The following is a 27,374-nucleotide window of genomic DNA, read 5'->3' as shown; positions in this document are numbered from 1 at the left end:
TTCCACTTTTAAAACCACGGTGAGGTAAAATAGTAATTGTTTTTCAGTCTTCGGCTCCTTTTTAAATCTGTATTTTGTATGTGCTTTATTCAGTACATATTAGTAGAGTAGTACATATATCTAGGAATAAATATATCTTAGTACATGTTCACATTTTTTACTGAGAAGGCTGTCTGATCAAAACACTTGGGCTACTCTGCCTATTAATCTTTCTAGAATACAACTGCTTTCTTACCTCTTCCTTGCTGAGATACCTGTAATGACTTCCTGCTGTCAGCAGAAGAGTCTAGACTCCTTGGTGAAATACTGAAGATTTTTTTCTGTAATTGAACCGTATTCTGTATTTCTTTTTCAAAGTATTTTCATGTCATAAATATAACATATTTTTGTCTTTGCCTTTGCTGTATGCTCATTTATCTGCCAGGAACCAGCCTTGTTCCTTCTGAGCTCAAATCTAAAGTGCAATTTTTCTGTAGCCTCCTCTGTCATTCTCTTCTAGGTCAGAATTAGGTATTCTCTCCTCTGTGTAATGGCATATGTTTATCGCAGCACTAACTATACTGCAGTGTGACTAGACACCTAAACTCCATAAGAGCGATGATGTTGTCTTACTCGTCTGTATGTGCCTTCAATAGAGACTTACGTGTTTGAAGGAGGAAAGATGGACAGGAAGGAAAGAAGCTACTCTACCCCCAGATTATCTTGATCATCCTTTTTGAAAATATTTTTTCTGGTGTCTTCAAAGTTCTGGAGTGAGGCAATAAATAATAAGCCTGTCTTCATTCACTAGTTTGGAGTCAGTAGAGAAGGAAATAAGACACAGGAAACAGAGAGAGATGACAAGTGAGCGTGGCTTTGGCTCTGCATCTGTGTGAGCTCACTAGCATGTTACCCCTGCAGGAGGCAGACTTAGGCATTCTGGCTCTGAGCTCTGGGCTCCTCTGCAGACCTCCTTCCACAGGGCAGACGTGGTGGAGACCAGACCAGACCGCAGCCTCTCTGCAGGCAGGTCCACACTCACAACAGTGAGATAACCCACGAGGCTTTGAACCAAGCGTATTAAATTCATTCTCTAAACCTCAGCAGTCAGATAAGACATTCCTTTCTCCCTTGGAGAAGCAAGGGAAGTGGCTCAGGAAAACTGGAAACGTTTCTCCCATTTTTTTCCTTTTCTATGGAAATTTGAAAAATTGCTTGAGTGTGTCCCCCTAATGCTCTTACTATTAAGGGTGACTGTAAGCCTTGATTAGCTCAGGACTAACCCAGCTTATTCCCATTGTCCCAGCATAATTATTAATAGTGCCCCATTTAATCTCGAAATTAGACAATACATTATATAGTCATCCTAGTATAGCTTTCTTAAGATAGAGCAACCAAAATCGCACTCAGTGTCCTAGGTGTGTTCAAACGTTTAATATAAGGGCTGCTCTCCTGCCCCACACTGGGTATGCCTTCCTGATAGCACCTGTACTCACCTGTGATGGGGACCCCACAATTTGGAACCTTGGGCCTAGTTGTTTTATGCCCAGCCAGCCTCTCCCCCTTTTGCAGTATACTTTGTTTTCTCCCTGAATGGCGGGGTGGGGGAGGGGGTGTTTAATGCTACACTAGGCTATTTCCATACTACACTACATCTGCCTTGCATTGGTATTCCCCACAGTGCTCTTTGCACAGAGTAGATGCTCAAAAGGGATAATAATAATATTTGAAAGGTAAGTTTTTACAGTTAAGATATTCTTTGCATTCTGCTGAACATTTAAGATCATCTAGAAAAACCTTACAATTTCTAAAACTGGCCCTTTCCTTCCTCGAATATTCAGAAGCCAACTGTGTTTTTATATTGCATCTGATGGTTTAATTGGCGTACTTATCTTTCATTCAAATAAAATAGTGTTTTGGTTGAATAGTTATCTTAAAAATGCATTAGGCATCCATTTTACCCTCAACTCACCCTTTTTATGATGAAAGAAAGATTAAATTGTTAGTAAAGGCCTTTTAACAAGAATGCAGAGAATGTTGAGAGCTCACAGGAGTCTGGAGCTCAGAGAATGACGAAAACAAATGGTCAACTGAATAGAGCTCCACGATGAGGAGACAGTGGTGTTTCATATATTTAAATGAGAAAAAAATCCTCTTCGGGGTAGAAGAAAGAAAGGTAAACTCATGGGCTTTAGAACCAACCAGCTACTTGCTCTACCAGAAATAGTTTTGCCTTTTGAATCAACTTCTGGGAGGAATGCTTTCGCTTCTAACAGGAAAATATGGTTAGGTCTTTCCTATCTCAAAGGTAAATAAACAGTTTCTCTTGACCCTGCTCCTCCCCATAGTTCTCATGCTATCTTTTTCACAACCCCGTTTCAAACAAAACAAAATGAAACCCTCAAGGACGCCACCTCCTGTTTCCTTCTTTAATGCCACAACCACAGTACGTTGACTTTCGCCCTGGACCTTTCTCCAGTGAAACTGCTTTTCTTAAGGTTACCAGGAACCTCCTGATTGCCAGACTCGGTGGGCTCGTCACGGCCCTGATCTTTCGTCCTGACAGCTTTGCAGGGCACTCGTTAGCGCTGACCATGGTCTCCTCTTCTGTCTTTCGACACCAGTCCCCCTGACCGTCCTTGCTTTTCTCTGCTTGTTCCCTAAATCGTTAATGCTCCAATGGTTTTCTGTTCTCTGCCTTTTTTCCAGCCCAGTTCGTCTAGGTAATCTTTCTACCGCCGTGGCTTTACAGCGCCTCCCCACCCCTTGACTTCCTACATTTCCCTTCTGAGGACCAGGTCCAGAATCCTAAGAGACGGATAAGATGGTCTCTACCCTGGTAGTGCACAGGCCCCTCGACTGTAACACTCCCCAAACTGCATACCTTCCATTCCTGCCTTCAGCAAAGGACATCCCTTCCTCCCAGTTCCGTGAGCTAAAAACTAGTTCTCGTCCTCAACTTGTCCTCTCCTTCTCTTGAGTGGCTGCTGGTACTAGGCACTTTTTACATATTACCTGTCTCCAAAACGCCTCTAGATCCGAATCAACACCTCCTTCCTAGTCTCACAGCGATGTTCATAGCAGGTATTTACCAAATATTTGATGAGGTTTTGTATTTGTATCATCGTCATGCCAGAAGAGCCGCTCCTGGGGCTCACCGTGGCCTCGTCCCCTCTTTTCCTCCCTCCGTCGTCACAGCGGTCACTCAGCCCCATCACTTTGACGTCCCTCCTCCCCGTCATCCACCCCTTCTCTTCATTCCCACCGCCACTGCCTTAGTTCCAGCATTCATCATCTCTTACCTGGGCTATGAATGATTTCCTTATTTGTCTGTCTTTATTCTTACTCCACGCCATGCATTTCATTCTCTATGACTGCTGCCCATAATCTTTCTCAAATATTAATTTAAGCGTGTCACAGTCCAGCCTAATCAACTCCATCATCATCAAAGTACAGCTCAAAACTCCAGAAACGTGGTTCAGCGCTTGCTCAGGAGACAAGCACCTTGCGTACAGCTGCCACGTCAGCCCTCACGCGCTATTCATAGTCACTGAAGACACCAGGCAGCTTTAACACCTCCGTGCTCTCCAATATGCCTGGATGGCCTCCCTCTCCCCCACCCGAACTCATCCTTTAAGACGGCTCAAACATCACCCTCTTCTGGAAGGCTCTCCTGGCAGCTGCTCTTACCAGGCAGTCGAAGGCGTTCTTCTGCACTCCCCGCAAAGGCTCGTGTTTGCCTTCACCGTATGGTTTCTCTCTTCTGTCTTCCTGTTTAGACTGTGAGCTCCTTGAGGTCAAGAACTGTTTCTGCTTTTTATTTTTACATATCGAAGAAGGAAAGAGGAAGAGAAGGAAGGGAGGGAGGGAACAAGGAAGAAAAGAAAAAAATCAATAAATGAATTGACCCACTGGTTAGTGTAAAAAATTGCCAGGTATTTTAGTCTTGCTTTTATTACCTTTATTTAAATGGACAAATGATAATTACTTCTTTATCTGCATTAATCTGTCTTGCAAAAAAACTGGCTAATGGTATCACCAGTAAGGGTTTAAAGTGATCATGTAAAGTAACCCATAAGATGAATTACCAGCTTGTTTATTCTTCTAATGAAAGGGCTACCCTTTATCTGTTAGTTGCTAACTGCTTTAAGTACTCACTAAAATGCTGAATTAATTTCCAGGTTAACACTGAAATATATGTTGATCTTTTATCCTTATTAAGTATTAATGTATCCTCAGTGAATTTTTCAGATATTAAATAGAATGTTTCTCTATAGTACCTTCGGTTCTCCAAACTTTTTTTAAAGGCAAAAGCATAAATTCAGTTGTGATGCAGTTGTAGAATTAATTCACCCTTATGCAGCACCATTCAGTTCCCATGCTAGTTCAAGGAAATTTCTAATAAGGGAAAAAAACCTCTTTTGCGGAAGATCTTAACGATAATGCATTGGTAATATTATTATAGAGCATTTTTACAGATATAATCCAATACTCCTTTCCATGTAGCAGTTGCTTGGTTATAAAATTTCGTACCTACTTAATTGATGGTCGTTTGCTTGTTAGCTGTGGAGGATCAAAGGGAACCGAAGTGTATCTCAGTTCTGCGTTTTATAGTTTTCACCCAGTAGTTACTTTCCAACTATTCTCATGTTTTTCACCTCAGACATCTCAACCAGGTCCTTCAAAAGAAAAGCACAAAACTCACCAAGCTTCGAAGCCACCAGTCCCTCATATATACACACGCAGAAAAATATGCAGGAGAAAAGGAGGTGGTGATTCAGAGCTTTTCATCAAGAGCCTAGTCATCTTTTCCCTCCTTTTGTTCTGAATGTGGAAGAAGAATTTTTATTAAAGCATAAAAATTTGTTATACTCACAAAGTTTATACATCATAACTGTAGCTAAATGATATAAAATTAAATATATTTTAAGCGTATTATCTAGTATACATCATTTGTATATGTGCGTGTTTCAGCATAGCAGAAAAACACTAAAAGAAACTGAAAATAAAAGTATGGGTCATCATAGTGTACAGCTGTGGGTTTTTAAAAATTCCCTTCTTGCTGGGCTCTTTTGTGTAACTGACAGCACTAAAACCACCTGCTAGGAACATTCCTGCCAACTTAATCCATGTCTGATTAATAAAATGATTCCTAAACAGCCTTACCTTGGAAAACTGAGTGAGAGGGAAAAGAAGATTCTCGATAGGGTAAGTTTTTGTTGGAAAGAACAGTTTATGTCAGAAAAACCTTCAGTTTTCCAGGTTGTATTGTATTGGTCAGTTACCTGGAATAAGTTATATATAATAATCTTATGTAAGCTATTCCTTTGTTTCTATACACAAGTACAGATTCTACATAGGCACCGTGGTAGTTAAATTTTCCTCGTTAATGCAGGGGAAGGTAGGTATTAGGTTTAAAGCAAATCTAGATTGCCCACCTGAAATGGCAGAAATCCAAGGCTGGACTGTCCTCTGGGGAGAAGTAGGTCAGAATGTGACAGTAATAATTGACACGTCTTATGTGTCATAGTGCAAAGCTTCACAAACAGCTGCTTGTGTTGGACGGCAGGGTGAGTATCTATGTCAGTGTTATCCAGCTTTTTAAATGAGGTACAGTGGTCCCCCCATCCATGATTTCATTTTCACCATTTTAGTTACCCACCATCCAAAAATATTACATGGAAAATTCCAGAAATAAATTCATAAGCTTTAAATTTCGCATCATTTTGAGTAGTGTGACGAAACCTCGTGCCGTTCCACTCTGTCCCGCCTGGGACGTGACTCATCCCTTTGTCCAGCGCATGCACGCTGTACACACGACCGGCCCGTTAGTCCCTTAGCGACCGTCCTGGTTATCAGTTGTGGCAATGACACAGTGTTTATGTCCAAACGACCGTCATTTTATTCAGTAACGGCCCCAAAGTACAAGAGTAGCGACTCTGGCAATTCAGATATGCCAGACAGAAGCCATAAAGTGCTTCCTTTCAGTGAAAAGGTGTGTATGTATAGGATAAGAAGAGTGTATATGATGGCCATGCCACCCTGAACGTGCCCGATCGTGTCCGATCTCAGAAGCTAAGCAGCTTCGGGCCTGGTTAGTACTTGGATGGGAGACCACCTCGGAATACCAGGTGCTGTAGGCATTAAAAAAAAAAAAAAAAAGTGTATATAGGGTTTGCTACTACTCACCGTTTCAGGCAACTATTGGGAATCTTTGTACATATCTCCCAAGGAATGGGGGGGACTACTGTATGCCAGGTGAATTTTTAAATGATTAGCATGATTATGGCTTGAAATTCAGATAAACACCTTCGAGTTTAATGTCGTCTTTTGTTCTGAGCGTCTGATTAACTTGCTGAGACACTTTCTGGCTATTGAAGAAGGCACTCAGACTCAAACGGTGTTGGTTCTTTGAACGTCGCCCTCGGCTTTCTATTTATCTCTCAAATGTTAGTAAAACGAAATAAAAGACACTTAACTTCACTCACTAGCAATGCTTTTCTTTTGGTTTCAAATCTGGAATTTCACTCAATATTTTTTTTTTTTTTTTTTACAGAACTTCCTTATGGCTGGGAGAAAATAGAAGACCCTCAGTATGGGACATACTATGTCGAGTAAGTTTGTCACCTTACTAAATAGTCCCCCAAATGTTTTGCTTTCATTGTACAGCCTTAGGGAATGCTGAATACAGCGCTTGATGCTTGCGCAGTCCAGCTTTCAAGTTTTTCCATGCGGGGAATGAGATGACAGGGACCTGAGCCTTTATTTCACTGACTCTGGGCTTCCCGGATGTTGGCTTTGAAGTAAATATAGAGAGCTGGAGGGAAGTTGCCCGGATGATTGATGGCTGGAGATGATGTCCTTACTACAGCCTCTACAGAGAAAAGTGCTAGATAGAAAACTGTGAAATGAGGGCACTGGACTAGATGAACTGTTAAAGTCACTCCAGCACTACAGCTGTAAGGCTCTGGAAGCATCAAAAGAACTTTAAGGGCGATGTACCATGTGACTCAGTTTTGAAGTGTATGATTAAAAGCGTTCTCTCTTTTAAGGAGTTAATGAAGGAAAAGTTAGTAATTTTAGGGGGGTGTGTAAGTTGTGTGAAAGTTGCTTCTTACACAGCTGTTATGGTTAAATTTAAAGATAAATATATGTTGGCATGGAGCATCGAGCACCTGCCTATGTTAGCCAGAGAAATTAGGATAATGCCAACATCTAATTTGTCTTTCCCTTTTCTTCATTTATTTTATTGCTGCATTGTTATGACCATTGGGTTTGCTTTCTTTTCAAGTGCTATAGATAGAATTTTGATGTCAGGCGTCTCGTACCAGGCAGATAGTTGCATCGGAAATGTTACTATTTACCTGGAAACTAGGAGTCTGACCCTATTGCCCAGGTAGCGAAGGCAAAGTGATATTATTACCTGGAAGAATAGCAGACATGAGAATCTTCTAGCTTTATGATTGCTTGTTAATTTTTTATCATGTAGTATAAACAAATGCCACTTCCTGGTATTTATCTCTAAAGTAGGTATCTCTGGGTCTACGGCCATGCCACCTAAAAAATGCCCAATCTAGTCTGATCGTGGAAGCCAAGCAGGGTCGGGCCTGGTTAGTACTTGGATGCGGGACCACCTAGGAATACCAGGTGTTATAGTCTTTATTCTGATGTGAAGGCTGTTCCTTGAGTCACTGTGTTTAGAGAGATTTTTGGAATGATTTTTTAAAAACTTGTATTTTACGAAAATGACTCAGTTAGACCCTTAGGCTCTGCTAATCTTATTTCCATTGTACTATTTAATATCTTGCTGATACTGTGATGTGAAAAGTATACATCAGCTCTTTGGTTATTTTTTTCTAAAGCATACTTAGTTAAAATAATTTTTCCCCCTAGTAGTTTAGGCTATTTAAATTGGGCTTCAGTCAAGTTAATGTACCGTGGACGCCGCTGACGGTTTCTGAGATAACGACTCTCATTCTCTCATTGTCTGTTCCAAGTGAATTTGAATACATGGTCAAGAGGTGAACAGTCATTTGCCTGTTTTAAAATCTTGGGCTAAATGATCTGGTTTTCATTAAGCAAGGACATAATACTGAAGCATCCTCAGGGCGAATCCTGAAGTCACCTGCTCCCAGTTGTCATGGAGGTGCGTGAAACAGCCTGCGTTAGAAGCAACAGTGGCAGCCGCAACAGGCTCTGGTGTGATCGTTCCCAGAACGAGTTCATTTTACAGGAGGGTAATTTATTAGATTAAGGAAGAGCAGGCTGTCCTCAGGATGCGCATTAGCAGGGAGTCAGCTGAGCTGTGGAATGTGGCTGGGTTCCCAGCTCAGTTAGATTTGGGGGCTCCACCGCAGTTATCTGCAGTGAGTTTACTGATGGAGATAAAAAGCTGTTACTTGAATGGCTACTCTCTGGCTTTCTTAGTTTGTCAAACCAGATGGCATGATGATTGCTCTTGGCAGGAGCCTCGTGGTAGTAACACCAACTGCGATGGCAGTTTTTCTTTGTAAGTATTTGATTCAGAGGATGAGCTTCTGAAATGGATTAATTTATTTTTTAAAAATAAAATTGGTCCAAAAATTTTATGGCAGGCCTTCCATAAGAATGCTTACAGATATTTTAGAGAGATGTTGTTTTATTGTATTGCGGTAAATGTCTTGATGCACTTAGGTGACAAAGTCAAAATACACATTCGCTTTAAAATGGCAAATCCTTCATGAAGGAATAATGATTTTGTTTGCTGAGATGAATGTTAAAAATCTACATGTTATACACAAAATCTTAATATAGATAAGATCCCGAATTATGTATTATTATACATTTAATCTTGCTTGTTTGCTACCCTCGTTTAATTTTTCTGATAATCTATAATCTCTCTTCCTATAGTCATACAGAAAACAAAATCTGTTACATCTTAATAATAACGTGGATATAAATAAATGAAAAGGAGAATATTTTTACTTTTTTTGTTTTGTTTTTTTTTGGGTGGCATTTTAATATAGATAGTCTAAGGTGACAGATGCAATTACTCCCTTTGCTAAAATCTTATATTCTTTTGTCTAAGAATTTTCAGGAAAAGGACTGCTCATTTGCATACTTCTATTCTCTTCTCCCACACATTATAAAGAGTATAAATACAAATTACTACTTTTTCTGTCCCACTGCCTGGGTGGCAAAGTGAGTCATTCTAGCCGATGACATTAAAGAGAGCCAAGGTTCTTTCTAAGCAGGTTTATTCTTTTTTAAGTGTCAGTTTCTAGTTATTTTATTTTTCAAAGACTATGTAAAACGTCAGTACCTACTAATTTTTTAAAAGAGCACCTAAGTTAACAGCGAAGATCTTCATTTTCACAGAGGCTGAAACAGTTTACTCAGTTGATAAGATGACCCCTCGCAGTGAGAAGCAGGGGCACACGTGAGTTTTTAGCAACATCAGAACCCGGAGACCGTCAAGGAGACCTTGCCATATGCAGAGCTCTGAAGCTGAATAACTGTGCCTGTCACGGGGTGGACAGTACCAGGCGTTTAAAGAACATCGAGAAACGTAGCACACCTCGCTCCGAGGGGGTGGTTTTGTCCCTGTTGTCCCCGCCTCCGCCACCACCGTCAAAGTTCGCAATGGCCAGTTAGGTGAAGATTTGGTAATACTCAGCCCACTAAAGGAAATCCTCGTCTGAAAGTCTGTTGATTTGATGTTTAATTTTTGTATCCACGAATGTCACTTCTTGCTCAAATAGATTCTACTGGAAAATGTAGTATCATTTGGCTGAAATATACGTTTGTACTATAGAAGTGTTAGAATATAATTCCCATCGCTTCTGTGTTAGACTTAGCTGGGGTCTTAAACATTTTTTGTACAATAGTTGCATTCTTAGCCAACTTCCAGTTGCCAGGATGACCGATGCCCTGCGCCCTCTGCAAAACTTACTCTCGCCCACAGGGTATTGACTACTGTTGGCTAATCGCGTACTGTCCATCTCCCCATGCTTTTCCCCACAGACGTGTATGCTTTCCAAGGGTCAATGTGAATGTTCTCAAGTCAGAAATATCAGTTCGACTTATGCTGTAATTACTAAATGCATCTAATTATTACATAATTGTGAAGAAATTTAAGTGTAGAAGAGCCCCGCGATATAATTTGATAAAAGCTAATCTCTTAGTTGCTGCTAAATCAATGTGGGTGAGTCATTTGGAAAAGTAACAGTAAAATTCTAGAAGGCTTCTGTACTCAGATTCCTTCAGAAGTGTCTTTACAGCTGCTTCATTTTAGAGAAACAAAACCCTCCAACCACTAACTGCCTTTTAAAAAAATGAGTTACCAACGCGTCTTATTGTATTCGATATGAGGGCTTCTGCTACAGTTTTAAAAACTTATTGGCTGTATCGGTACGTTTATAAAGAAGCTATAGCGAATGCTTTAGCAGCTTTCACTTCTAGGAATCCGTGGGCTTTTCTTAGTTGCTGGAAGCCCTTTCACTATTCCCCGCCAGTGTCTTTATATTCCATAGCCTGGAGATAATATGTTTGTCCCTTAGACTATGGCGATGGAATGGTATGATAGTCTATTTTAAGATAATGTAACTCTTTCATCTTAAACTGAAATGCACGTTTTTCTACATTTTACAGTCACCTTAACCAGAAAACCCAGTTTGAAAATCCCGTGGAAGAAGCCAAAAGGAAAAAGCAGTTAGGACAGACCGATACCGGGTCTTCAAAACCAGGTAGAACTTTTGCCTCAATCTTTTCTTCTAAGGATAACTTGTAAAAATTAAAAGTAAAAAGAATAACTTATGCAGTTTACATGCCTAATTAATAAAAGTGAGTTTGCACTTTCTATTTTGGGGGCTTTGAAATTCAGAGAATGTCTAAATTTTGTCCCTATAAAGATAGGACTAATCTTAATCAAACATTGGGACATCTTGAGAAGACTGAGATGTTTCTCAAGCCGATTCAATAGAAAGTATGAAATTGTTGGGAGAAGGGATTAAATGTTTTTGTAATGGGTTTGAGGTTTTAATTTGAAGATCGCGTTGTTCCTTAATTTTCAAGGCCAGACTTGGATTAGATCTCTCGCTCGTGATGAGCTCCTCCCAATCTAACTACTTTGGTCTAATGTCATTGACCATTCAGGATTCTTCATTAACTGATACGAACAAATACTACGTCAATCCACCATATTTTTGCCTACGTCGTCGGTTCTCAGATGGGATGGTAGGGTATTAGTAATATCAGAAACATTTTAAAAAGAGAGAGATTCTGAGATTTTGATGAGTCTAGCCATGTGTATTTTGAAAAATCTACCCAGAAATTTCTTACATTCTGCTCACCCGTCCCCCATCTCTCGTTAATAACCAGATGTCTGCATGGCCACAAGTGTAGTATTGGAGTAGACCCTTTATCTGTGTTGTCCATGAAAGAGACCGTTCTTTCTTAGAGCTCCTCTTCAAAACCATGGTCCCCTCATTTAAGTTTTGTATTCGATTGAGCAAACACTTATTAGTTTAACAGATATTCCTGAGCACCTACCAGGTGCCCAATGCTTAACTAGGTACATGGCATCCAAAACAGATCCCGAGTAAGACAAGTTTTGCCCTCAAGAGTTCACGGAGACAAATGATTGCAATACATGGTGACAGGTGCCATCCTTGAATGGTAGTTAAATATTCACGGGGTGAGTGGGTTTGAATCCCCACCGTGTGACCTTAGACGAGCTCCCTCAACTCTGTGTGTGTCTCTGTCCTCACCTATAAAATAGGAATAACAGCACTTACCTTCTAAGGTAGTTCTGAGTATGCAAATTAGTACATGTAAAGTGCTTACAATGGTGCCTGGCAAATGGCCGATAAATAATAGATTTCATTGTTATTAATAGAGACAGTAAAGGCACGATGGTGGCATAGGGCAGGGAGTGCGCAGCTCTGCTTCTGGAGAAAGTCAAGAGGGCAGGGGAACTTTTAAAGCAGAAGACACATTTGCACTGAGTCTCGAAGTGACAGGAAAAGTTAAGTCAGACAGATGGGAATTCTAGAGGAGCAAGAAGATATACCAGGGAGCAGGAACGGAATGTCTAACACCACAGATGCACGAAACGATGGTCCCGGAGCCGGAGAGCAGATGGGCGTGGCCGGCACGTGGGGCGTTTGGGGGGTAGTGACGGGAGGTGAGGTGGCGGGGGGCAGGCAGCCGTGAAAAGAAATGAGTTTTAGAAAGAGGTCGACTGTGTGTGTCACGTCGCTGGAAAGTCAAGAGAGGTGAAACTCGAGACGTGTACCTCGGGCGTGACAACGTGAACGTCGTGTCACGCTAGCAAGTGCCAGTGGAGAGGGAAGTGACGTGGCAGGAGACCGGAGAGGGGGCGGGGGGCGGGGAAGTGGGCGCAGCCACTGTCCGGATGGCTCTTTCCCGAGGGGCGGCAGACAGAGGATGTTTGCCAGAGAGAAGAATCCCCATTTTACACGTAAGGAGACCGAAACTTTAATAAAGATTAAGCCTTTTGCTTGGAATCAGAATGAGCGTCCAGCCGGGCTTTGCACCTGGCTTTACCGACTTTAGATGCGGAGTTCTTTGTGTCACGGCGTGCAGTTCCCGCATGCCCGTCTTCCACGGCAAACGTCGGGGTGGCAGGCGGAGGGGAAGCTTCTCTCCGTTACTAAACTCTGAGCTCCCTGAGGGCAGGGACCATGTGTTTTAAGAATCTAAATAATGGGGCACTGTCCTATGAGCTGGGCATTAAAGGGAGACTAATGATCATTACCTGTCTCTCTGCAGCTCATAGTTTAGGCAGAGAAACAGATATATAATTTTAGTAAAGTATAATAATGGAGACATAAATAGTAATGTTTGAAACAAAGGAGAGTGGAATTACATCTGACTATGAGGGCAAGAAGAGCTTTCTGGAAGCGATGGAGCTCTACTAGTCCTTGAAGAGTAATGGCTACATTTATTGAGATACTGAGTCAGGTGCTGATTCAGATGCTTTATATGCATCATCTCATTTAAGTTTCACGATATCTCTGCAAGGTTATTCATGCTCTTTTCCCCATTCAGATATTTTGCCGGCGTCAAATTACAATTGTCTCATACTTCCATCCCAAGGATACACTTGCCACAGGGACGAAATACCCAAATCCGTGAGCCAGGGAACCTCCTCGCTTAGACTGTGTGTATGTGTTTTGCTTATCAACATTTATCGAGCCACTTACATTTGCCAGGCACCGTTTCCTATGCTTTCTATGCATTACCTAGTTTAATTCCTGTAACCATCCCAGGAATTAAGTACAATTATCCCTGTTTATAGATAAGGCAACTGAGTTTAAATGGTTAAATAACATTCTGAGATCGCGCAACTAAATCACAGAGCTTGGATTTTAAATCAGGATTGCTGGACTGAAAGACCGTTTCTTTGTTCCTCTCTCGTTCTGACTTTTCTGTGTTTAATTCTGATAAAACCTACTTCCAACCAACTCTTAATGGGCTTTGGCTGTTTTATTGATATTTTACAAAAGTGGGTGGCCCTCTTCAGCATTTGTACATCCGGGATCTCATCCGTAATATCCCAATTTTCTAAGCCCTCAGAGCCAGTCTTATTCCAGTTTTCGTGGGGTCTAGAGTGTGGGAGAGTGAATCAGCTAACCAGAAATATTTCAATATTTGACATAAAAACAAGAAAGCTACATTTCTCCAATGATATCGTCCCCTGAGTATTTGTCTAGGTAGACAGTCAACAAACGATCCTATCTACAATCTGGTACTCATATAATCAACTTCTTTATCTGAATGGGCTTTGAACTTGTCAGTTAAATACTTTTTGTATATAAAGTATTATTTCGTCCAGAGTCAGATTGCTAGTTTGAGTGTCCAAGACTCAACAGGAGCTCAGAAATGTGGTCGGTGTTTCCTGGGCAGCCCTGCCTCTTGAGGGAGCTACTTGCATACTGTACGGTGTGTACAACCGGCTGGGGCACCCCAAGAATTGCTCTCTTGTAACTGACAACAAGCTTGAATGCATACCTGTTGGAACACTTAGTGCTATGAGCAGCAGCAACAGCAGACACATGTAAATAACCGGGCTTGATGCTAGTGCTGAGTGTGAGCTAAGTATGAAACAAGCCACCCTGTTAATTTAAGTCATTAGGGAAATGGCATCAGAACCACAGTGAGATATCATCCTACTAAACAAAATGGCTATAACCGAAATGGCAGACAATCACAAGTGCTGGCAAGGATGGGGAGAAATCGGAGCCCTCCTATGTTGTCAGTGGACATGGAAAATGGTGCAGCCACTTTGCAAAAGTTTGGCGGTGCCTTGGAATGGTAGACATAGTTACGGTATGTTTCTGGTAACCTGCAGTCCCGCTTCTAGTATATACCTAAGAGGAATGAAAATATATGTCTACACACAACCTTGGACGTGAACGTTCATAGCAACATTATTCATTATAGCCAGAGAGTGGAAACAACCAGCGTCCAAGCGCATGCTAATACATGCTAAATGTATGCTAATAAGCGCATACATAAAATGTGACACATCTATGCAGTGGAATATTATTTGGCAGTAGAAAGAAATAAAGTACTAACACATGCTACAACACAGACGGATCTCAGAAACATGCTACGTGAAAGAAGCCATTCGAAAGACCACATTATTATGTGATTCTGTTTATATGAAATGTCCAGATTTGGGAAAATTTATAGACAGTGCAGGTTAGGAAGAAACGGGGAGTGACTGCTAACGGCCCTGGGGATTTCTCTTTTGAGAAAGGAGAAAATTTTCTGAAATTGGATTGCGGCGATGGTCGCATATCCTTGATTTATACACTTTAAATGGCTGAATTCTGTCATATGTGAATTATATCTCAATAGAACTCTTACGAAATATTTGGCAGAAAATTTCAAACCATCTTTTAAAAAGTTAATTTAAACCGTGTTTTGTAAATCATAAATCTGTACCGTTCAGTCCTCTCAACGTAAAAGACTCTGGGGAAGAGAAGGGAGTCATTATTGGCATATAGGGATCACTCTTAGTTCTAGGATCATCTAGCCTGTAAAAACAGACTTTTTCAATGGAGCTGTGCTGTGTCTTTTTTCTTCCTAAAGTAGCCACTATACATGAGTGAAAAGAAAGTAACGGGCGGCCGTTGACTGAGTTTAATGATTCTCCTTTCCTCAGACATAAAGGCTGCAGAAAGCCTGAGTCGTGCATTCTGATTTCTTCATATATACTCTTTCGTAAGTTTGTGACAGTTGTCTTCATCTCGCTAGTAAAGCTTTTTCCATCTAGAGCTCAGTAGATGCTTTTCCTGATGAAATGAACAGCTGAGTGTGTGAGACATTCAAGAATTTAGTAACCAACATTGTCCTTCCCATTTTGACTCTTTGGGACGAGAGAAAGTAAGTACCCACAAGGCAGAGAAGAGGAGATAAGGTAGATGCTTTTACCTTTCAAATATCAGAGGAGAGTCCTATAAAGGAGAAATGACTCGTTACCTAAGTTTTTTTCAGTGATTTAGTTTACGAATTTAAATTCTGACTATTCCGTAACATTGGATTCTCTCTAATTTTTCTTCTTTATGGTTTGTTATATTTAAGGTATATGGACTACCTTGAATATTGGCTTTGAGGGCTGTCTTCACTGTGATTACTTTTGTTCTCAAACCTATTTCTCATTCTGGCACAGACATGGAAAAATCCCACTTTACTCGAGATCCATCCCAGCTGAAAGGCGTCCTTGTTCGAGCATCACTGAAAAAAAGCGCGATGGGATTTGGTTTCACCATCATCGGTGGAGACAGGCCCGATGAATTCCTGCAAGTGAAGCATGTGCTGAAGGACGGCCCTGCAGCGCAGGACGGGAAAATCGCTCCAGGTAACCAGGTGTTCAGAATTCCCCGGAAAGTATCAGTAACCAAAACTATAGTGAAAGGATATATGTGTTTACATATAATAAATATATATGTGTATGTTGTATATATAGAGAGAGGGAGAACTAAATTATACAACTGAAGGAGATTCCTGTATTTAAATAGTTCATCATCCTTTAAGTGCATTCTAGAAAGGGCCATCTTTACAAATAAGTGGACACTGAGAAAAAAGATAAAATGTAGTAATTTTTGAATAGTTTATATAATTTCGAGAAAGCTCTTTGGCTGTACTAAGGTAAAGCTTTTATGAACCATCTCAGAACACTATTTGATTGTTTGGTTTTCTTTGATTATGTAGGGTATGTTTGGAACCATCTAACATTTACCTTTAATCCTTTTTGAAAAATGATCCATTGCGATGTTTATAGTGATACCAAATGCTGTTATATCCCGCAATTTTTCCCCAAGTCTAGTTTTTGTTTCCTTAGTCTCACTGATTGTTAGTAAAATTAAGCAGCGATGTTAAGAATTTGAGACACAAATATTACCATTCCTACAGCCGTAGCTGTATAAATTTCTTTTTCATAATATAGATACAGATTTGCCTAAAACTGTTATCTAATTTGCATAGCAATGCAATGCTTCCATGAAAATTTTGGGAACTTTAACCAAGGAAGAGGAAGTCAAAACTTCGTTTCTAATTAGTCGAATTTGTCTAATTTCTGTAGCTTCTTAGATTGTGGAACAAATTTCCACAGACTAACATTCGTTTTTAAATACCGCTCATGTTGATGTTTTTAAAGCCTATGTACAATCAGAACAAATTAAAGCACTTTTATTTGGCAATAACCTTTTAAATAATTATATTTAAATGAAAGCAGCAAATGGATGAGACAGCAGATAACACATCTTAAACGCTGGGACTGCATCGAGAAAAATACACAACCATGACTGTCAAGTGGTCGTGATTCTGCAGCCAAAGTGGCCGTAATCAATGCAAAATGGGGGAGGCAAAACCAACTTTTCCAAGGCTAATTTAGCTGTGTAGGGTCTCAATAATGTTCTTTACCTGTGTCAAATTTTTTTTGTCGCTTTTTCTCCTTTTGAAATCTGAATGACAGCAAATTGAAACTCTCTACCAAAAGGAGCTAAAAGAAAATATATTCATAACAATATTATTCCTGTTAGCCTTACATTATGAATGTTTAACTATATTGAATCAGTGGCTTCTTAAAAATCAAGAAGCAAGGTGGCGTGGAAAGATGACCTGTGCGTACCAGTAGCCAGGGGAGTGACTTGCTCTTCTTCCCTACTGCAGGGAACCTAGCTTTGTACAGCCACGCAGGCATGACTCAGAGGATGTACCAACAGTGATATGAATTCGCAGTTCCCTTTTGTACGATTCGCTTAAGCTCGAAGTCATAAATCTCTGCTACAAAGATTATTAAGATATTATATATTTATATATTCTTTCTAGAGAAGAGTCACAGAAGGAAGAATGTCTGTTCAAACTATCTTTTCAGCAGTTAATGAACAGTAAAAGGTCTCCAGAATTCGAATGTAGGAGCTGAATTTAAGTTATCTTTGTCTCCCCCAGCAAAAGAAATGAACTCCTTTGGTGGTTTTAATATTTTTCACGTGATTATCTGTTACCAGGGGACGTTATCGTGGACATCAACGGCGGCTGCGTCCTTGGTCACACCCATGCAGACGTCGTGCAGATGTTTCAATTGGTCCCAGTCAACCAGTACGTAAACCTCACTTTATGTCGCGGTTACCCGCTGCCTGATGACAGCGAGGATCCTGCCGTGGATATTCTCGCCGTGACTCCTGTCTTCAATGGACAGCCGCTGAGCAAGGGCGAGCCGGGCATGAACACTCCGGATTTTAAGTCGGGAGCAGCGATGCTCGACCAGAATGGAAAACCCGGACACACGCTGGTCAGCGATCACCTCAGTGGGCCATCAGATCCAAGCGAGCAGAGAGCATCCGTGGCATCATCAGGCAGCTCCCAGCCCGAACTAGTGACTGTCCCTCTGATTAAGGGCCCTAAAGGCTTTGGATTTGCAATCGCTGACAGCCCAACGGGACAGAAGGTGAAGATGATATTGGATAGTCAGTGGTGTCCAGGCCTACAGAAAGGGGATATAATCAAGGAAATTTACCATCAAAATGTGCAGAATTTAACCCATCTTCAAGTGGTAGAGGTGCTAAAGCAGTTTCCAGTAGGTGCAGATGTACCATTGCTCATCTTACGAGGAGGTGAGTAAAAGCATGAGGAAGAATCTTCACTGTCTATGCATTTACATCTGTTAATTGTCCTTCTTCACGAGTCAGAATGTCTTCCCAGCAGACTTAACTGCATTTAGTGTGTATTTTCCTCATGGTCCTGACTGCTTCCCTGTGCAGTATCTTTTGCAGCAGTTTTTTTTTGTTTTTTTTTTTTAGTTATTAATGATTTCATTCATATACATTATAGATTTCTGTCCCTCTGTGTTCTTTTTAAAATCTGATTCACAGCTTTAATGAGAAGAGAGAGTCACACTGAGAAGTAGCATTGTGCTACTTGAAATGAAATATATCCTCTAAGTTTCATTTTCTCTGTTGATGACAACAGTAGAAATTGACTCTTTCCATCACTGGGGCTTCCTCGGGACCTCTGTGAGATGTTTAAAAGAGCCGGCATCTCTGTGAAGAAGTGGAGTGCAGGACGGTGTGTTAGTCTGAGAAAGCGATCATGAAAGCTGGGTGCCCATAAGGCGTTTATCCTAAGCTTTAGTGTCTGTCCATAAATGTTAATTAAACCCCTCAGTGCCCAAGGGAAATGTAAGTTTTATTTTCCAAGGTCATCAGCTGATATGGACTGCTCTCAGACATTATAAACCTAGTTCTAAGAACTGATCACCAAGTTTGCATTTTAATTGGCTTTCTTAAATTTGTACTTACGGATAACTAGTATTTTAAAGACTAAAATTTGGGCCTTCACTCTTTTATCTCTTTGGCTTTTAGTGTTCATTTTTGAGACAAATGAGCAGTTTAACTTCATTGGGACTTTTTTTTTTTTTGGTATTCTCATTTCTTTGAACTGTTTTTGTTTCTTCTCTGGCTGATATGTTAGAATGTGCTCATAGCAAAGTGAAAATCTCTTTGACACCAAACCCTGGTCTCTGTCATGTTTGTTGGGACCCTGGATAACTCTGGCACTCAGAGGTTTTCAGACAGGTTGGATGTCAGTTTCCTGCCTTATTACCTGTTGATTCTACAGTATAGGGAAATAATTGTAATCTATTCGAGTCTTTGGTTACCTTATCTATAAAATGGTATTTATATTTTTTATATTTACAAATATAAATCTTTATATTTATATCTTAAGTTTGTCATAAAAATGAAATGAGATGATATACATATATATATTACATGTACACATTATATATATATATATGTTTATATATATGTAATGCCTGGTGTGTAGGAGGTGTCAGAGATAGAATTTACTAGCCTACTAATAATTCAAAGCTAGTTTATCATAAATATCAGCAGTATTTGTGATCTGGAAATGCTTCCTCTGTTTTTAAAATCTGGCTCATTTTTTTTAAGGTCCTCCTTCACCAACTAAAACTGCCAAAATGGTGAGTATACAGTGAACCTCAAATGCTTCTTCCCAACACACCAAGAGAAATGTCACATTCCCCTCTGTCAGGACAGCTCATGGGCTCATGGTGTCAGTGGTCTGGTGAGATCGCTGGAAGAATTCAGGAGCCATACTGCCCTGGACTTGTGTCAGAAACTCGAGGGAAGCCCGTGAGTTAGAAAAAGCCCCCGAGAGAGGAAGTGTCCTCCATTGGAGGAATCCTAGAGACCCCCGCTACCCACAGCCCTGTCCTCTAAACAATAAATGTGGACACACTGAGGTGCCTGCCTAGGGGCCTTGTACTTTGTGTTTGAGAGGAGCAAATGATGGGGCAGATGGTAACTGTTACACCTTTTCCCTGATGCCGAAGGGAAGACGTGGCAGCCTCACATAATTTCATGGGGACTATAAATACCCACATGTAGATAACCTCACTTTTAGGAGGCTTTCTAGAGAATTGTGGCCTGCCGTGTTCAATTTGCTTGTTATCAAAGTGACAGGTTGTCTAACTTAAAACAGTTCTTTTTTTTTTTTTTTCCCCATTCTTCTGAATAACCAAGCAGCCTACTTAAAGACCTGTGTAGTGAGTAAGACCTAACTAAAAACAAGCTGCACCACATAACGCTGTGAAAGAAACTGTTAGGGGCGCGAGTGTAGCTGCTTAAGCTCCCACAGTTATGAGGAAGGGACTTTACTGGCAGTTTTGTATAAACCGATTTCGTTCTAGTTTTCTTGAGTTGGAATCTGTCATCTCACAATTGAAGGATGGTTGTCCATAGCCATAAACTATCAGCTATTAAAAGGAAGACCATCAGATGTAAAACAGATCATTTCTAGCCCACCAAATAGGACCCTCTGCAAATCTCCTGTTTTATGGATCAGAAGGAAAGAAATGCTCAGTTTTATGGACTGTACCACCTAGGTCCAGTGAACAGAATTTTTTTTTTTTTTTGCTTTCTCAGTTAAAATTGCACTGTATCTATCTACATTTCTCTGGTTCCTCTAGTCATAGCTTTTAACTCCTGCCCCCATATCTGTTTCGTAATGGATGCCAGTGCAGCCACGGTGACCCTCATGCTTTATAATTTGATGGATGTCTCTGATGACCTCTTGCCGCTCTGACGGGACACATGGGGCAACGGGGAGGAGACCGCTCTTATCTCCCCCGCCATCAGACGGGGTCTGAGTCCGCGAAGGGTCCCCTCCGCCGCACTTGGCAGTGCCTGGCCCCTGCCTGCTCCCTGACAGGCTGCCACTCCCATAGTCTCATCAGCATTAATTATTTTATCACAAACATCTGTAACCCCCCTCTCCTAACTCACAATAATTCAGGACAACACGCTGTTCTCAAAACCGTACTTATTTTCTTAGGCCGTTTATTGGATTTCGTTTTTAAGATGTTATTAACGAAGTCATTTTGCTTGGCTGTTCTGGCAGAGTTCTGTGTGAATGGGAAAATATGAAAATATGCCGCTCCATTTTCCCTTATCTGATTGCCCAGCAGTGGTGCGTTTCTCCTCAAGATATTTGAATTGGCTATTTGGGTTTTCGCAGAGTCATCTGTATAATCTAAATTAGAGTTGACACTTCCTCTTTCATTTGCTTAGACAGAATATTCTCTTTAACATCTTCACCGGGAATTAAATTCGGTGAGTGGGAAGGTGGGGTTTACTGAGAATTTCGTGAAGGTCTCTTCTCCCTCGTTACTCCCTTTTTTGTATCCCTATTTATCTTAAAGTCAATTTGTCTTGGTGGTGGAGAGCAGGCCAAGACCACCTAAACATAGGACTAATTAAGGCCTTTCAGTTGGCGGCATTATCAGCTTTTTAAAATTTAAGTTAAACATGTTTTAACCAAGTGCATGTGGCTATGTTAAGTCCCCGTAAGACTGCAGCTCCAGGGGCTGTGACCCTGTTACCAGCCGACACGTGCAGTTCAGGCAACAGTTTTATGAACTAATCAACCATCTGGTTTTTTTAAAATACTAAGTAAGGCCCTTTTCCATTTCAGAAAACAGATAAAAAGGAACATTCAGGAAGTTTGGAGGCCATAAATGAGCCCATTCCCCAGCCTATGCCTTTTCCGCCCAGCGTTATCAGGTCAGGATCCCCGAAATTGGATCCTTCTGAAGTCTACCTGAAATCTAAGACTTTATATGAAGATAAACGTAAGTAGTTGTGGAATATTTCAGGAGAGCATGCGAAACATTAATTTGATTTTTTTTTTTTTTTTAAACTGGGACCTTCTCATCTTCGAAACCATGTTAAAGTTATTCCTTTATTCCCATTTTAATTTGACTCTGGGCTTCTTCCGTTTATGTTCAACATTCATTCATTGTTTTCAAAACCATGTATTAAGTGCCTGCCATCTCCCCAAGGTCATCGTAAGTAATGGGAATACAGAGATAAATGCACTACATGGGCCCTGCACCCAGAAGGATGATTAAACCTAAATGGAAAAGAGGGTAAATATTCCTAAGTAAATAAGTACAAATAAGCCTAACAGGTGCAGTAACAGAAGGATGGACTGGCTGAACGGAGTCCCAAGCAGAAAGTGGTCCGTTTTATCACTGCGGGTAATAGAAAGTGTCAGATACTGCTCCAGATAGGAAGGTGAGCTTTAACCAAGTCTTCAAAGACAGGCGTTTATGGGACAGATAAGAGGGAAATAAAGAAGGAATAATGTTTGCACATTGACCTTGCATGGCCTGGGTTCTGCACAACGCTCAGTTTGCTGGGTGTGGTTGCCAGAGAAGCCAGATAGGGGAGCAGGAGCAGATTGGGGAGGGCCAGGGGCGCCGCCCGGAGAAGCTCAGAGACATGATAGGGAGCCGTGGACTGGCATTAACCCTTATCGGGATGCTCGGATGGGACTTGTGTTTTAGAAAGATTTTCCTGGCAGGAGTGCGAAGGAGGATGAATCAGAGGGGTGTACGGTCTGAGGACGCCAAAGAGTTGACTCCTTATGGAGCCCAACTGAGAGATGAGAAGGGGGAGCGTGGAAGGCAGAAATTCATATTCACACTAACTTACTGATGATAACCTTTTCCAAAGTAAAATTACAGATTCAAGTAGGTCTAATGTTTTAAATTTTTAAATGTAGTCTTTTTTAAAAAAATAGATCTAAATCTACCTTGGGAAAGAAGTCCACAGATGGAAATATTATATATAATTGACTTCATCCGTATTTAACCAATTATAGAGTTCGATAGTCCCAGGCTGTATTTAGAAAGGTGCAGACCGGGCATAAGCAGGGCATAGCAACCATTTAAATCGCATGGCTATGGAGAACACCTTTCTTCAGTCTTCCCATTCGTAGCCGATACATTCTTAGAATTGGTGTAACTAAGCGATCCCTTTGGTCTTCATCCATAAAGTAAATGAGCTGGACTCGTGAGTCATTTTTATCTCTGAAGTTCTGCGCTTCGAATAGAAATTATATCTCAAAAGAGATCGATTGCTTCTAAGGGAAATTGTCAGAATTTATTCTATATAACATTTCACTTTATTTATAAAGTTCCCTGACGTATTTCTCTCTTTTCCTTTCCTACTGAATACTTCTTATAAATAACAATAATATTTTCTCAGAGGTAAAATTTTAGTCCTGACTTAATTTTCTGGTTAAATACGACCTGCCCTCTGGGGTCAAGATCGTGTGGGCTAAGAGCCTAGACCCTGGAAATCAAGCCGAGTTTAAATCTCAGTCTGCCACATCTCTGCTGCGTGATACTGGGCAAGACACTGGATACTAGTTCTTCAGCTAGAAAATGGGGCTAATAATCAGTATTAGCTGTTGTTTATTTTCTTTTAAAATATCACTTTGCAAAATAAAAAAAATATCATTTTGCAAAAGTAGGCTAAGTAATCACATGGAATGCTTTTCTGAAACAAAGGTGTTAAGTTAGGAATAGAATTAAAATACTTTATTCTTTATCCTAGGTGCTCTTTTCAGGATTTGCCCAAGTGTTAATTTAGATAACTTGTACCTATCAGATATCAAACGTAAACTGGATAATACTGAGTTTAATATTGACTTGAAGGCATTAGGAGCTAATGGCAGTGTAGTACTGAGTACACAGAAGTGAGGGTGAATATTCCTCGGTAATCTCGATGCAAAGTTTTGTTTGGAGCTCAAAACAAAGATTCACGATTGAACTTTTTGTGCTGTTTTGTATACTCTTGTGTAATTTTTCACCTATCAAAAAGTTGTAAGGGTATAGTTTATTGGACTCTGTAGTATTATTCTATTAAATATTGAACTTTGCTCTATTTTAATCCTTTTAAAATAAATCTAAGTGTTTATTATTTTTTGTGTTCTCTGGTTTTTCTTAGCACCAAACACCAAAGATCTGGATGTTTTTCTTCGGAAACAGGAATCAGGGTTTGGCTTCAGGGTGCTAGGAGGAGATGGACCCGACCAATCTGTAAGTTTAAATACTTGAGAATTTGACTGTTCTTGTTCAAAACTTTTAAGTGGCAATTTGGTAGAATTTGATGGTTTGATTTAGTTTACTGGTTTTGATATTTTTTTTTAAAAAGATTTCGTTTAACAGTTTCATTGATATGAAGAAGAATTGCATTTTTCTTAGTGTCATGCTCCCTTAGTTAACTCGGTACAGCTGAGGCTAAAACTGTAGATCAAAACTGAATGTGTCAGCTACAATTTGGACAGTCATTAATTTCTCTCTGTGCCTAAAGCTTATTTTACATTTTTATTTCCTTTTCGCCTTCATTAAACAGATTCGAAGACATTTTCCTTTTCTAGGAGACCCGTAATTCACAGTGCCGTTTCTGTCCCTTTGTCTTCGGCATGTTCCGTAAACAGTCGACGTGAACCACACATGTCCCGCCACCTCATCTTATTAACGGACAGACATTTTCATGCTCGGTACTTTGCACGCCCCTCCCCTTGTTAGCTGTGCAAAGAATATAAAGTAATTAACGTTTCCGTCCAGGAAGCACGAGGGTAACTCTGCAAAGCATTTAAAATCTAGAATTTTGTTTATACGTGATTCTCATGTAAAGTTAGACTACAAATGTAGTGGTTATTATTTTTAAGTTTTGCCCTTCATTTGAATAACAAGGACGTAATGTGCTTTGTAGAATTAGAGAATAATATCAAGAAAGACTACATTTTATCATGCGTGGAAGTTAGGTAAGCAACCGTCTTTTAAAATGACAGGCTTCCTTCTATTTCTGAACAGAACATTTTTTTTATAGAGGAGAAGTATATTCTAATTAGTCATATTGGTTACAATCAAAGTAATCATCAGAGACCAAAAAGGTTTAAGGCAGGTTGCCTCATGTAGTGCAAATATAAGGTACCTTGATCGTTTCTGATGATAGATGTAGGTTTGTTCATCGCTTCCTATATCCTTGATACTCATAGTGTTCACGTAGACATTTTAAGAATTTATCTCAACCTGGGAGAAACCTTTCTTTTCTCTTAAATGTCAATGTGAGGCAGCTCTGAAACTAACCCAAATATTCAGGATTACCTACCTCATTACAAGATTCTTTTTTTTTTTTTATTCATGCCTACAGCACCTGGTCTTCCTAGGTGGTCTCCCATCCAAGTACTAACCAGGCCCGACCCTGCTTAGTTTCCAAGATCAGTCATCGGGCTTGTTCAGGGTGGCATGGCCGTAGACCATGGACTGTGGCTCCACTGGGGCATGAACCCAGGACCTTCTGCATGTAAAGCAGATGTGCTAACCACTGCACTATGGAACCATGTCCCTCATTATAGGATTCTTATAGCCAACACGCAGAATGAACTAGATCTGTTTCCCTACATACAAGAGAACCTTGGACCACTCAAAATATTTACCGCTTTGAGATTTAGGAACAAGAAATGTTTCTCCATTTTATATACAGAATTTGTACCGATAGCTACATGTGATGGGAATATCGTTAAGAATTATCCCAGTTGCCATGAGCAGTGTGTAGAAAACTTTCCTGGTGGCGATAGACTTTTAGGATGGTCACTTTCTAAGATATCACCTTTCTGAAGTCTGTTTTCACGGTCGAACTACAGAGATCTGTCCACTTGCACAGCCCTGAGGCAGGAAGTCGTTACCTGAGTGAAGGCTCTCTGTGGGTCTCAGTCGGCCGCACAGACCCACCTACACCTTGTTCTCTTATCAGATATACATCGGGGCCATCATTCCCCTGGGCGCTGCGGAGAAGGACGGTCGGCTCCGTGCGGCTGACGAACTCATGTGCATCGACGGAATTCCTGTCAAAGGCAAATCACACAAACAAGTCTTAGACCTAATGACAACTGCTGCTCGAAACGGCCACGTGTTATTAACCGTCAGAAGGAAGATCTTCCATGGTGGTATGCGAACCTCTCCGCTCTGATAAGTTAAAGGAACAAAGTGACTTGAGTCTACTTTCTATGTGGTTTCGCAGGTTATTTTACATATTATATTCAATGGTGCATGAGATTACCTATTTGGTGTCATCTGGGGCCTCCCTGTGGAAGGCCATGGAGGTCAAAAGCATTCAGAAATAACAATACTGACAAAAAGAGAAATAAACTTGGGGCCTCTATGTTGATATTAATATATTGATGAATTTATCAGGTTAAATCTGTTTCTTAAAAACAATTACAAAGTTAGTCATACTGAGATATCGCATTCACTGAATATCAAAAGATTTTGGACCCTGATGAAATCTTAACTATTCAAACAGGACAGAATTTATCAAGTGCTTACTATGTCCCAGACTCATGGATTCTTTTATTTAGTCTTTTTAACACTATGGTGTAAGTACTCTCATTCTCTAGTTTTCACAGTTACTTACGGAAGATTGAGAGACACATAGCTAGTAAGTGTAGGGCCAGGATTTAAAATGAGTGTTTAATTACAGAGCCCAGGAGCTAAACCATTACACTAGGATACGACTCTTACATTTTCCTCATAATAGCTTTGCGAATATTAAATAGGGATTTTTAGAAGTAAATTCTTGCCATTTTAAAATTTTAAAAAGATGACCCTGCAGCACAAGACCGAGCCTCACGTAAGTGGGCGTGTTTATCCATTTTGCTAAATGCTGGATTCCCAGCACTTAGAAGAATGCCTGCCAGGCACAGAGTGGACGTCAATAAATGTGTGTTGACTTGTCGAACATCTGAATTAGTCTTAAAAATGAGGAACCCGCGTTTCTGATTGCAACATCCAAAGTAAAGACCCGCCTCTCTTCATAAATGCCAGACATACAGAGAGGCGTTAGAGGTGTGAATGCGGTGTTGGCTTTGCTTGTGCCGGAGTCAGAACAGAACTACATACAGTAAAGAACAGGACGTTATACAACTAGAGGTTGGCTCTCTGTTGGAGAGCATCATGAAGAAGTTTCGTGGTAGTTTGATATTATTGGAGACATTTAACCAATGCATTCTAACCATGCATTATACCAAAAAAATCGTTTTTTATTAATGATTGGATGTAATGATGGCACTTTATTGAGATTCAAAAACATATTCTCGTAATTATGTAGATTTTAAGCCAGAAGAGACCTTATACATGTCTCTTCATTGACGGCAGTGTGTTGTGGTTGTTGTTAATGGTTTATATCAAATGATGGCAAAGGATTTGCCTTTTAAAAAAATCAATCAGCACCAACTTGTGTCATTCTTGACTAGGAGAAAAGTATACATTAACTAACTGCCCATTTGCTGGGGAGTCCATATGACCTAATCTGTGTCCGGGAGTTTGCTGTTCATGGGGACAGCGTGCTATGTACCTGCAAACCGCCCCTGGGTAACTCATCTGACGTCATCGGGCGGGAAACTGCATTAGGTAAAGCCTGCGGAGGTGGCAACTGTCCTCAGATGGGAACGGGCAGCGTCTCCTGCCGCAGTGACCTCCCCCATGGCATACATTTCAGCCCCTGCACTAA

General features: G+C 40.5%; 1 protein-coding gene, 1 non-coding gene and 2 pseudogenes across 3 annotated transcripts in view; 2 read left to right on the top strand and 2 right to left on the bottom strand.

Moving 5' to 3' along the window:
- The window catches only part of MAGI3 (membrane associated guanylate kinase, WW and PDZ domain containing 3), a 173,794-nt gene that overhangs the window by 126,053 nt on the left and 20,367 nt on the right, over positions 1-27,374 (top strand). For both annotated transcript variants that reach the window (XM_016124324.2, XM_036235067.1), the window contains exons 7-14: positions 6,536-6,593; positions 10,609-10,703; positions 15,659-15,847; positions 17,499-18,104; positions 19,440-19,471; positions 21,484-21,640; positions 23,805-23,896; positions 25,620-25,812. In XM_016124324.2, coding sequence (XP_015979810.2) covers positions 6,536-6,593; positions 10,609-10,703; positions 15,659-15,847; positions 17,499-18,104; positions 19,440-19,471; positions 21,484-21,640; positions 23,805-23,896; positions 25,620-25,812 — 1,422 coding nt within the window. The remainder of the gene's footprint in view (positions 1-6,535; positions 6,594-10,608; positions 10,704-15,658; positions 15,848-17,498; positions 18,105-19,439; positions 19,472-21,483; positions 21,641-23,804; positions 23,897-25,619; positions 25,813-27,374) is intronic.
- On the top strand, positions 6,004-6,122 carry LOC118613119 (annotated as a pseudogene).
- LOC118613028 lies at positions 25,008-25,123 on the bottom strand (annotated as a pseudogene).
- On the bottom strand, positions 25,133-25,205 carry TRNAV-UAC. The gene has a single exon. It is a non-coding gene; the product is annotated as a tRNA-Val (tRNA).

The sequence above is a fragment of the Rousettus aegyptiacus genome, unplaced genomic scaffold (genome assembly GCF_014176215.1).
Source record: "Rousettus aegyptiacus isolate mRouAeg1 unplaced genomic scaffold, mRouAeg1.p scaffold_m13_p_17, whole genome shotgun sequence".
NCBI lineage: Eukaryota > Metazoa > Chordata > Mammalia > Chiroptera > Pteropodidae > Rousettus > Rousettus aegyptiacus.
This window is presented reverse-complemented; position numbering and strand designations above follow the sequence as displayed.